The sequence below is a fragment of the Garra rufa genome, chromosome 8 (assembly GCF_049309525.1).
Source record: "Garra rufa chromosome 8, GarRuf1.0, whole genome shotgun sequence".
NCBI classification, from domain to species: Eukaryota; Metazoa; Chordata; class Actinopteri; order Cypriniformes; family Cyprinidae; genus Garra; species Garra rufa.
In genome coordinates, this window is record NC_133368.1 from 51366391 (window position 1) to 51379751 (window position 13361).

Sequence of the window (13361 nt, forward strand, 5' to 3'; positions counted from 1 at the left end):
AATAAGTTTCTTCTGCTCATTTATTTGATCCACAGCACAACAAAAACAGTAAAATTTTGAAATATTTTTACCGTTTAAAATAACTGCTTTCTATTTGAATTTATTTTAAAATGTAATTTATTTCTGAGATCAAAGCTGAATTTTTAGCACCATTAATATATTCAGATTTGCTGCTCAAAAAAAACATTTCAGGTTTTTTTTGATGAACAGAAAGTTTAGAGGAACAGCATTTATCTGAAAAAGAATCTTTTTTCGACGTTATAAATGTCTTTATCAACAATTTAAAGCACCCTTGTGAAATAAAAGTATTCATTTCTATCATTATTATCATTAATTTTATTTCTCCAAATCTCTTATTTCTCTAAATCTATGATTATTTTAAAAACTTTTTTGTTTTATAAAGGACGTTGAATTACCATTGTGCATGAAATGTGCTTCATTGCCCCAGCTAACAGTGAACGTTCTCACAACGTTTTTTATAAGTTACAGACCTGTATATATAGTTTTATATAAATATGAGGACTAAATATTCTTAAGGTAATGTTTATAGAAAGGTCTTATAACTGATACAACATTCTTAGAATGTCCTTGTGATGTTATTTGCGCTTGATGAACTTTCTAAGAAACGTTTTTGTAACCTTTAAATAACGTTCTAATCAACTGGACATTTGAACGTGATTAGAATATTAAAAATAAAAGTTCAAATAACATATTTAGGCTGAAAATAAAGACAGAAACAACTGTAATGTGATGATTTTTTAAAAAGTTTCAACTAGACACATTTTTAAGTGACCCTGGACCCAAAAAACAGCCATAAGGGTATTTTTTTTAATTTACATCATCAGAATAAATACGCTTTTTCCATTAATGTATGGCTTGTTCGGAAATCTGCAATCTGAGGGTGCAAAAAAAATCTAAACATCAAAATGTTTTAAATAGTAAAAATATTTCACAATATTAATGTTTTGCTGTATTTTGGATCAAATAAATACAGGCTTAGTGAACAAAAAACCCATTAAAATCGTACTGTTCAAAAACTTTTGACTAGTAGTGTACAAACACCAAGCTTTACAGTTTTATTCCTTTTTATACTCTGAAGGTTTGTTCATATTTCATTCAATCTGATTTATACAACTTTGACACTAAAAACTGTGAAAATGTGTGTTTTTTTCTGTTTTGACAGTATTTTCTGATTTACAGAGTGATCTGGAGAAGCCTTTAACTCTAACATGACAACAAAATCAGACAAAAATTATATATATTCCTCCATAACACACAATCAAAACTAGATCTATAAGAACACAATTATAATTCCCTTCATCAGAATGAAACGCTAATTTAGTTTATTGACTGTCAGTCAGTCAGTTCTGATAAATAAACAACAATTAAACAACGCGAACAAACACTGAACGAATAAACTCACCTGGTTCCTCTTCTGTAAGTATTTCTGCTTCAATATTTCGATTCTTTCGTCGAGATCAGAGTCAGATTCGTTATTCATGTTCTTTCAAAACAGCCGCCGCTCGTCTCTAGTAAACACTGGCCTCAGTCACCGGAAGTGAACGCTCTACACTCGCGCGTCAAAATAAAAGTCACCGCGAGTTTCTGTAGGCTAGGCGCTGTATAATTGCACAATAGACTTTAAAATAGTTTATTGAAAATACGAACATCACCACTATATTTTAGTTAAATATAGACATGAGTATTTGTTTTACATCAGATATACCTTTAAGTCAAAGGCGAAAGAAATTTACAAAAGTGATTTTATGTCCATAGAAAACACATTAGACGTAGGTAAAGTGTACTTTTAAGGTTTCAAATACGTTTTTAGAGAATACAGTGTTACAATTTGGTTGAAATAATGTTACATTGTCATTCAGTGTAACACAATATTTATGTAAAAATTCAAACATGTTTATTCTGATTTGTACATTTTGAAATATATAAAAGAATAACTGAGCATGTTAACTTTTTATTATGTTTTTAAATGAGTAAAAAATCTTACTGGCAAATGGGAAAAAATCTAGGATAGTTGCACATTTTAAAAATGTAGAATTATAACTAATTAGGATTTGGGGTGAAAGTAATTCATCTTTTAATATGTCATAAATTGATTTTTGTTGTAAATATGCCTGACAAGATTGATACCCCAAATTACATTTTAGTGGGTGTCTTCTGTAAATTAGAGATACATGTATGATATTTATTTTTTGCTCCGAAAACAAAAACTAAAATGCAATTAAATAAACCATTTGGAGAAAACGACCACAATTTAAAGAAGTATTACACTTATTGTTTTTATGCTTAAACCCTTTTTTAATTTTTGACCCACACACATAAGTATCATTATTGGTATTAAAGATATTGGCCTTTAAAAGTATCATTATTGGTATTGAATATACTGGTCTTTAAAAAAAATATCATTTCATTACATACACACAATGCACAAAAGAACAGAAAAGTAAATGCGTTTACAAAAATATTTATTTAAAGACGTAAATAGGAGAAAAAATAAATCTTTGTCACTGTGCAAATTACTTGTAAGTTTTTTTCAAACAGAGAAAAATAATATTATTGATAAAAAAAAAAAAGTAGTTTTTATGGCTTGATTATGTCAAAGTTCTCATCATAACGCTTCCATAGCTACATGTTATTCTCCTTGGATCCTGCACAGTGATATCATTGAGAGATGCCACCATATAGAGTTTCTACCAGAACAGTCGTCCAGGTCAAGACAAAATCTCCTTCTCATTCTCCTCAACCGACTGTAGTTAAACCTTTAAAGAGAAGTAATGGCCTGGCAAAAAATACAAAAGGTACCATCAACTATTTGGTTACCAACATTCTTTAAAATATCTCCATTCGTGATCAACAGAAGAAAGAAACTCATGTTGATTTGAATAAATGATGACAGGATTTTCATTTTTTGGTGAACTGTCCCTTTAAGAAAAGTAACATTTACATGAACAATGTTTAAAGGTGTAGTTCAGCCAAAAATGAAAATGTGATGTTTATCTGCTTACCCCCAGGGGAGTTTGTTTCTTCAGCAGAACACAAACCAAGATTTTTAGCTCAAACCGGTGCAGTCTGTCAGCCAAATAATGGCAGTGAATGGGCACCAAACCTTGCACAGACAAAACCAAATTACACCCTGCGGCTCGCGATACATTACATTGATGTCCTAAGACACGAAACGATCAGTTTTTGTGAGAAACTGAACAGTATTTTATGTAATTAAGCAGATAAACGTCACATTTTCATTTAGGTTAGTTCAAGGTGTGAAAAAATTAAATAATCAGCTATAAGCATAAATAAAACTGATTCAAATAAAAATCATTCAAATGAATCACGTGTAATGTAAATAATTAATTTTGAAAATAAATAAATAGATTTAAACAGTTCTGTTCACTCAGTCAACAAAAACATTTCATCAAAGAATTTAAATTCAAATAAATGCACAGATAAATAAATGAATATTTAAATAATACATCAAACAGAGCAATACTATAGTGAACAGAAATGAGTCTGAAGCTAAAATAGCAACTCAAATCTGCAGACTGAATTGTTGAGGGGAAAATGGGTAAAGGTTGTGTAGTGTTTCACAGCCTTTACAAAACCAGACGTCTCAACAGAAGACGTTATCAAGTATTTGTTATCAGTGGATTACAGTCGCTCACCTCTTTTTGCTCCAAAGAATGAAGTGATCACTGCTTCTTCAAAGCTTTTCTTAAAAGCATCCGCCGTCTCCTGCAGTCTAAAGCGTACGGCTAACATCTCAACGCTGCCGTCTCCTTCAGCAAAATCAAGTGCGCTCCACGTCCACGCTTTCGCAGCCGCTTTCATGTGCTCCAGCTTCATGTTTGGAGTGATGTAATGGTTTGCACATAATTTCAGAACCTGCTCTCTCCTCATCACAAGTCTGGCACGTTTGCTTTCATTGTTCTGAAGTATTTTGAGTTCGCCTACGCCTCTTTCCTTCCACTGCTGAGAATCTTTGTCATAGCGGTATAGTTTGGCTCTGTGACTGAAAACGACTCGCTCATTCTCTTCTCCAGTCGAGATGTCAACTAGATCAGGCAACGGTACAACCGGCTCAAAGTCCAGAGCGTTATCGTCTTCGCCTTTACATGCTTCTTCTGCATGATCCGAGGTGGATGCCTCCACAGACGTGGATTTAAGGAGAACATTCTGAAAACTGAAGATAGATTCTGTCACCGATTCCCCAAAATGGAAAACATCCTTCTGGTCCCCCTGAGCACAATCTGGAGAGGACATTTTCTGAACTTTTGCTGAAAATTAATTTCAGAGATGGAACAAGTTATTTAATGAAAGAAGATACACTCATAATAATGAATTGGGGACGGTCGTATCGATCCTGAAGTATCGATATATCGAGCATTCACTGACTTTTGACAGTGTGTTCAAACAGCGGCGATTCCCAAAAGTATATTTTGGGAACAGCAGCCCCAAAACAATGCTTATCAGAGGACAGTAAAAAACATACGTTTGAGTTATTTCACAATAAACTAACTGAAATTGTAGCCTACATTGTTTATGTAATTACATTTATTTAAATTGAATGTTAAAAGTTTATTTTGATCATGTTCTATTCTGTAATGTTTATATAAATTGCACACTGTCAGAACAAAAAGGTTGCATTTTATGCCTATGACTGCAGTCCTTTATAAAAATGAACCATGGTTTTACTAAAGTGACCAGAGTTCAACTATAGTATTTGTAGATTTCCATGGTCACCACTACAGTAAACATATTTTAACCATTTGTAAACAAAAATATAACCTAATAAGTTGCAATTAAGGTGAATGTTAAAATGTTTCAAATGTAAAGTTGAGTGGGTGTCATTACCTATTTTACTCTTAGTAATTTCATAAATTTCATAATTTAAAAGTATCAGTATCGGTATCGAAGATACTGGCCTTTAAAAGTATCGTATTGGTATTACAGATACTGGCCTTTAAAAGTATCGGTATCGAATATACTGGCCTTTTAAAAGTATCGGTATCGAATATACTGGCCTTTTAAAAGTATCGGTATCGAATATACTGGCCTTTTAAAAGTATCGGTATCGAAGATACTGGCCTTTAAAAGTATCGTATTGGTATTGAATATACTGGCCTTTAAAATTATCGGTATCGAATATACTGGCCTTTAAAAGTATCGTATCGGTATTACAGATACTGGCCTTTAAAAGTATCGGTATCGAATATACTGGCCTTTTAAAAGTATCGGTATCGAATATACTGGCCTTTTAAAATTATCAGTATCGAATATACTGGCCTTTTAAAAGTATCGGTATCGAATATACTGGCCTTTTAAAAGTATCGGTATCGAATATACTGGCCTTTTAAAAGTATCAGTATCGAATATACTGGCCTTTTAAAAGTATCGGTATCGAATATACTGGCCTTTTAAAAGTATCAGTATCGAATATACTGGCCTTTTAAAAGTATCGGTATCGAATATACTGGCCTTTTAAAAGTATCGGTATCGAATATACTGGCCTTTTAAAAGTATCGGTATCGAATATACTGGCCTTTTAAAAGTATCGGTATCGAATATACTGGCCTTTTAAAAGTATCGGTATCGAATATACTGGCCTTTAAAAGTATCGGTATCGAATATACTGGCCTTTAAAATTATCGGTATCAAATATACTGGCCTTTAAAATTATCGGTATCGAATATACTGGCCTTTAAAAGTATCGGTATCGAATATACTGGCCTTTTAAAATTATCGGTATCAAATATACTGGCCTTTAAAATTATCGGTATCAAATATACTGGCCTTTAAAATTATCGGTATCAAATATACTGGCCTTTAAAATTATCGGTATCAAATATACTGGCCTTTAAAATTATCGTATCGAATATACTGGCCTTTAAAATTATCGGTATCAAATATACTGGCCTTTAAAAGTATCGGTATCGAATATACTGGCCTTTTAAAAGTATCGGTATCGAATATACTGGCCTTTTAAAATTATCGGTATCGAATATACTGGCCTTTTAAAAGTATCGGTATCGAATATACTGGCCTTTAAAATTATCGTTATTGGTATTAAAGATACTGGCCTTTAAAAGTATCGGTATCGAATATACTGGCCTTTTAAAAGTATCGGTATCGAATATACTGGCCTTTTAAAATTATCGGTATCGAATATACTGGCCTTTTAAAAGTATCGGTATCGAATATACTGGCCTTTAAAATTATCGTTATTGGTATTAAAGATACTGGCCTTTAAAAGTATCGGTATCGAATATACTGGCCTTTAAAATTATCGTTATTGGTATTAAAGATACTGGCCTTTAAAATTATCGGTATCGAATATACTGGCCTTTCAAAAGTATCGTATCGAATATACTGGCCTTTTAAAATTATCGTTATTGGTATTAAAGATACTGGCCTTTAAAAATATCGGTATCGAATATACTGGCCTTTTAAAGTATTGTTATCGGTATCAAAGATACTGGCCTTCAAAAAAGTACTGGTATCGAATATACTGACCATTAAAAGTATCAAGGACAATAATAAAATTTATTCAAATTTGATGTTTTGTTGATATTAATACCAAGATGTTACCAGGGTTATTATAGTTAACTAATAAAATATATTTGAACTGTAAGAGTAAAATATTGTAAAAAATGTGTATATATATATATATTTCTTATTTTGATGTACTAAATTAACTAAAGCTGAAATACAAATGAATAAAAAGTCTTTTCACCTTTTTCAGACTTGATCTTGATCTCTGTCTCTTTGGTGACGTGCATCAAACGTTCTTGCATTTTAGAAACCAGAAGCTCCATGTTGCAAAAAAATGCTTTTGGATTTTCAGAAATGCTGGAAAGACCTTCACATTCTTCAGATGTGGATTCTTCGCAGTCAGACGGGTAATTCTACAGATTACAAATAATGCAAAATGAAGAAAATACTTTCCAAACTAAAATCGTCCATGCTATCTGGAAACTTTGTCAATATCATTATGATTTGTTTTCTCATCAACCAAGGAGCAAGTGTTGTTCTTTTATAAACTGAAGAAATGATCATTTTAATAGCATCATCTATTTGCATATGAGTTTGTTTTTTGCTCTGAAGGAAAGTGTGTGTGTGTGTGTGTGTGTGTGTGTGTGTGTGTGTGATGTTGTACCTGCAGGAAGTGAATGTGATCTTCAGTGGTCATGAACTGATCGAGCTCAGACACCTTCATCCTCATGTTGGAGATCTTCTGCTGGACCTGCTCCTGAAGTCCCTCAATGTGTTTGAGTTCAGCTCTTTGTCGCTCTGCGATCAGTTCTTTCACATTGATGCATGTTTTCTGAATGTCACACACAACCTCACTGAAGATCCGTTCACTTTCAGTGACTGCCGTCTGCGATGAACACTGTTCCACAGGAAGAACAACAACAAACGGCACTATTTCATCAACACATCCTGGTTTCTCATAGACTAATAGAATAATAGGATCGCCAACGGATACAATAGGTGCCAACCACTTAATTATTGTGTCTATGAAAGGAGCTATGAAATGGATCTCAGCTGATCAGTACTTACTGTGATGGTCTCTTGCGCCTGCTTTAGCTCTTTGAAATCCTTCTCTCTGTCTTGGATGTTTTGCAGAAACTTCTCACGTGTTTCCATTAACTTCCTCTGGCAACAGAAAAGAGATATATACTTTAGATTTAATGGCTTCTTAAAACTTTAGATACTAGGATTAAGATACACACTCACTTTAGTGAAATAAAGTCCAAAGCGCTCATTATCAATACAGCTAATTTTTGATTTTGTTGATATATTCTCATCAACCGAGGAGCAAGTGTTGTTCCTAAATGTGGCTCACTTTGCATTCAGCTGATATTTACTGTATTTAAAGGGGAATCTAAAATCATATCAGGCTGTTGAAGTATCCCTGATGCATACATGAACACACCGTTTTAAGACAAAAATGGTCTAAAATACAGAACCAAAAGAATAAAGAATAAAAATGTAGAATATAGCTAAGACAATTAATTTTTTCATGTTGTTTGATATGAAAAAATAACCAAAACACAAAAAGTGAATTTTTCCAATTGTTGAACTATCTCCACTGGCATATAACGCAACAAAGATTGCTAAAGTCAACGGATTTTACTAACAGAGCTACCAATCTCGGTGTGAAAATAACATGATGATGCTGCCTTCTTTCTAAAGTCCTTTTTACCCCCTTGTAATGTGGCTCTGAATCTCAAATGAAAATGGTACTTAGACGACCCTCAACAAAATAGTGCGTCAGTGAATATACATCCATGACATTTCATATTTGGACTTTATTCCTCATTTATGTATTTCTTTCATTAAAAAATATCCACAAAATGAGAAATTCAAGCCAGGGACCTCTGAGATAGCACGTAATGACAGATATAGGCTAGATTCTCAGATATTATATACAGTGTGAAAGTAGGAAAGTTACTTTTAAAAGTAATGCGTTACAATGTTGCGTTACTCCCTGAAAAAGTAACTAATTACGTTACTTAGTTGCTTTTTATGTAAAGTGATGTGTTACATTACTTTTCTGTTACTTTTTAAATCTAGGCAGGGCAGATATTTCCTTGTAAATGGAAAAATAATGTGTTACTTTACTAGTGACCTGGAAAAAAGTAATCTGATTATGTAACTTGCGTTACTTGTAATGAGTTATCCCCAGGATCTACCTGTCTGTTTGCTCTTTCTTCAGAAGCTGAGATGGTGTCATGATTATTATGTTCATTCACAGCACACAACAGACAGACACACTTGTGATCAGTGCGACAGAACACATCCATCAGTCTCTGATGCTGAGAGCAGGTCTTGCTCTTTAGATCCGTGGCTTGAGTCAGCAGGTGTTTCCTCCATCTGTGGAGCTCATTGTGTTTCTCCAGGTGATCTCTGCAGAATGAGGAGACACAGGTGAGGCAGGATTGAACAGCTTTGGTTCTTCTGGAGGCGCAGGAATCACAGCTCACTTCATGAGCTTCAGCGTCTTCATCATCTTCATCCTCCACCTTGGTTCTCATCTTCATTAGTTTCTCATAAAGTTCTTTCACCTGCAGCCAGTCAGTGACTGAATGTTTGTTGGAAAAGGTTTGATCGCATTGAGGGCATCTGCACACATCCTGATCCCACAAACTTGTAATGCAGTCCTTACAGAAACTGTGTCCACAAGGAATAATCGCTGGACTTCTTAGGAAACCCAGGCAAACGGAGCATTTGAGAACATCCCGATCTGCTTCAGCTGCCATTTTGCTGGAACCACAAACGAAACTTTGACGTGTTAGTTTCGTTTGTTTGGAATCCAGTGTGACTCAGCAGTGGTGGGGATGCACTATTTCTATAATACAGTCGGGAAACAGATTATTTTTGCCCACGAGTCACGACAAGCGAATATCCGACGAACATCCAACGCGAAACGTTTAGAACGCGCAAGAAGGCGATTTTTTTTTTTTTTTTTTTTTTTTTTATTGTTGGTTCAATGCCACAAGAACAAGAGGTATTACATACATCAAATTAACATGAGCTGCCAGAGAAAAAGAAGAAACAAAAAAGAACGAAAAAAAGAAAAAAAAGAAAGAAGTAACATTACATAAACTTCAATGATTTTAGAGCATTACATGTTTTCAGTGCTTTTTTGTTTTTTGTTTGTTCCAAGAGATTTACATACAATTTAAAGTCGTTAATAAAATGAGAAAAATTTGGTTTACACTGAGCCCACTTTTTCTTATGTATATGGAATTTTCCTAATAAAATAAACAAATGTATAATATGTTGTTCTTTACAATTCAATCTTTCATTTTCTGTATAAAAAAGCACATCAAATATACAAATTTCTATCATACATTCCATTTTTCTGTTAATATAGAATTCCATATCTTTCCAAAATAATCTTGAATAAATACAATGAAAAAAAAGATGCAAAATTGCGCAAGAAGGCGATTTGTTGCGTGAAGTTATTTATTTACAGACGAAACTGACGTCTCGTAGAATGCAAATAGTTAGCATGAAAAATATGTGACCCTGGAACACAAAACCAGTCATAGGGGGTCAATTTTTGTCACAAAGCTGAATAAATAAGCTTTCTATTGATGTATGGTTTTGTTAGGATAGGACAATATTTGGCTGAGATACAGCTATTAAAAAAATCTGGAATCTGAGGGTGCAAAAAAAAAAAGAAAATATTGAGAAAATCGCCGATAAAGTTGTCCAAATGAAGTTCTTAGCAATGCATATTAATAATAAATAATACGTTTTGATTTATATACGGTAGGAAGTTTACTAAATATCTTCATGGAACATGATCTTTACTTAATAATAAAATAAAAATTGATAAAAATTGCTACAAATATACCCTTGTTCCAGACTCCAGGGTCACATACCACGAATTATATTGGATAAGAAAATGCGTGGAAACAGGTCTTGCAGTATTTCCATCTGTTCATATCATGTGTTTCCACTAGATGGACTCATCGTCTTGAAGAAGCAGAAAAAGTGTCTGTTAAATTAATTTGATAGGTGTTTGTGATGTGCTTTTGTTTTATTTTCATGTATTTAATGTTGTATCTCCTTATTCAAAATGCCAGTGTTTGTTAAATGTCATGAGAACTGTTTAGCACAAAAATTCCGTCATACCAAAGTCTCTAAAAACCCTAAAAATTGGTTCCTCCATGTATATGCATCAATAGGACAATAGAAATTAACCAGTTAATAGAAAATTATTAAAGTAAATAGAATAACCTAGTAAAGAGTTTTAAAAAAGGGTCACAGCCAACTTTACATGATTTACAAGGGTTCTTTTTTTATAACTGTTGATCTATGTTTCTTTGTAATCGTCAAATGTGCTAGGCTTTCTGCTTTTATATCAAGATATAAATTAAAGATAATTTAAATAATAAACTAAATAGTAGTAATGTTTTTTTTAAAAAGCATTTGTGTGTACATTTTTCTTATTTTGCCTAAATATCGTTTTTTTGTAGCGCTGCCCTTCAGAAGTTTCCCAGAAGACAAAATGAGTTAAATTTACCCTGATCTTCAAATTCTAAAAGTTTTCATAAATAAATAAGTAAATAAAGATCTGTAAATGTTCACATTTGAATGAACTGGTTAAACAAATAATAACATTTAATTAAAAAAAGATACAAATATTAACACAAAAAGCACACAGTAGTTCATAGACTTTAAAGTTTATTCATGATGCACAAGAAAATATGCTCTGGGTTCACAGCTCTGTGTGCAAAGCAACATTTATACTTCTTATAACAATAAGCGATAAACCCCTGCCCTATTCCACAACATTTGCTCTATTTCTGAATGTCATCTGAAAGCAGGTAGATTCCCGATTCAGTATTAAGCCATTCTATCTTTCAATTCATTTTTTAAATAATGTATTTGATTAATGCATGTTGGCAAACTTTACACCAGCAGAGAGAGAAGGAGAATATATACTAGGAAGAGCTACAGGAAGTGAACTGAAACTAAATCCAGAAGAGTTTTGGCTCAGATCTGCCATTGTCACAGGTGCACTGGCTTCAGGAGACACACCTGAGGAACAAAGCAAATCAGAGTTTACTGCTTACACAAAACCACTTTTTATATTCATGAGGTGAAACGTGTCTCAATAGGAAATAGATTGAAAATTAAGGAGAGGCTGTTTTTTCATGCACCTGTCAAGTTTGAGATTTTGGGCTTTTTGTTTTTTCATAAAGTGTTGTTGGAAAGAAAACACCCCAAAGACACTGTTAAGTCTTTCTTTTATTGCACTTTATCTATTTGTGTCAATAGATTTCAATTACAATACAGATTTTTAAAGGCCAAGAGTTTTTTCTCCTGCACTGAGCCATAAATCTCCACTTCAGCAGCACTTACACACACCACACTTTACATTTTTATTCCTGTCTATATCCTGAAGATTATTACAGAGGGATTTGTTCAGATAGAATTTGCTTGATTTTATACATTTTATTCCCCCCCCCCCAAAAGTAAAAAATACAGTGTTTCCTGCCTGTTTATATGTATTTTCTGAATTATGTCATGACAAAATGAGAAAATCTCCTCTGTAAAAACATATGACTCTAATGTCAAAAAATTAAACAAGAATTTTGAAACTGACTTCATCTAGTGTACATTTTTCATACTAGAAATGTATGCAAATTAGCGGATATTTCATTAAATATGGCTCATTTGCATATCTAAACCAACATTTTAGAAAACTTGTAATGCGAAAAAAAGTTGGCAATTATCAATGTTATCAATCAACTGAGTAAGTAAAGTGATGACTATTAGTTAAGGCAAGAAGATTGAGGATCTCATCATAAGCAGTGCTTTAAATACTAGGAATTAAACAACTCAGGATGATGGTTAACTACATCTGGTTTTAGGTTTAGACCATTAAAATATAAAATAATAGCTTAATTAAATGAAATCTTAATAAAATGTAATAGAAAGTTCAATGAAGTCTCCTCACCTTCTCCAGACTTGATCTTGGACTCAGTGTCTTTGATGTCGTCCATCAAACGCTTTTGCATTTTAGAAATCAGCATCTCTACGTTGCGAAAAAACGCTTTGGGATTTTCAGACTTGTTGGAAAGATCTTCAGATTCTTCAGGCGTGGATTCTGGGAAATTCTGCAGATAGAAAGAAGAGTAAGATATTAAATAGTACATAAAATACTAAAATCTAAATATATTCTTTGAAAACAGTCAATAGAGTGCATTCAAAAAGATATTTCAACATAAATATAATCAAGTGATTTCTTTAATAAATTAAAGATTTGTTCTCACTAATGAGTTGATTAAAGGGGTCATCAGATGCAAAACTCACTTTTCCATGTTGTCTGAACATTAATGTGTTGTCAGTTTGTGAACACAACCACCCTACAATGATAACAATCCACCCAGTGGTATTTAAATCTTTAAAAGTAATATCCCCTTTTGAAAATCAGGTCATTCTCAGCTTCTTGTGGGTGTGACGACACAGAGACAGAGGCCCCTCCCACAATAGTTGATTGACATGAGCGTCTGACCTTAGCCCCGCCCTCACTGAGCTGAAACAGTCCGACTCTGATCACCATTGTGTGACTCAGGTGCAGAGGAAGACTCTAATTGAGCGATTGAGGATGTAATGATGAACATAGCAGTGGACAACGTTACTTTCTTTTTTAAAATGAAAGCGTCGATCCTGATCTACATATGCGTCTATGTTCGTGTGAATTATTTCTGATGCAGCTTCACCCACAGCAGAAATGAGTGTAAGGGTTTTTATGCATCTTTGCAAATGGCCTTGCATAATAATGTGTTTGTTGGCAAGTTTCGCAGCTAAACGCGGCTAAAGTAAAC

At 33.3% G+C, this 13361-nt stretch overlaps 1 protein-coding gene across 1 annotated transcript; it reads right to left on the bottom strand.

Moving 5' to 3' along the window:
- Positions 1-3663: 3663 nt before the first annotated feature.
- On the bottom strand, positions 3664-9275 carry LOC141340257 (E3 ubiquitin/ISG15 ligase TRIM25-like). Its single transcript, XM_073845179.1, has 5 exons — positions 8709-9275; positions 7573-7668; positions 7169-7402; positions 6746-6917; positions 3664-4289 (listed from the first exon to the last, which is right to left on the bottom strand). Exons 1-5 carry the CDS (start codon positions 9273-9275, stop codon positions 3664-3666), a joined length of 1695 nt encoding a protein of 564 aa, XP_073701280.1.
- Positions 9276-13361: the final 4086 nt, after the last annotated feature.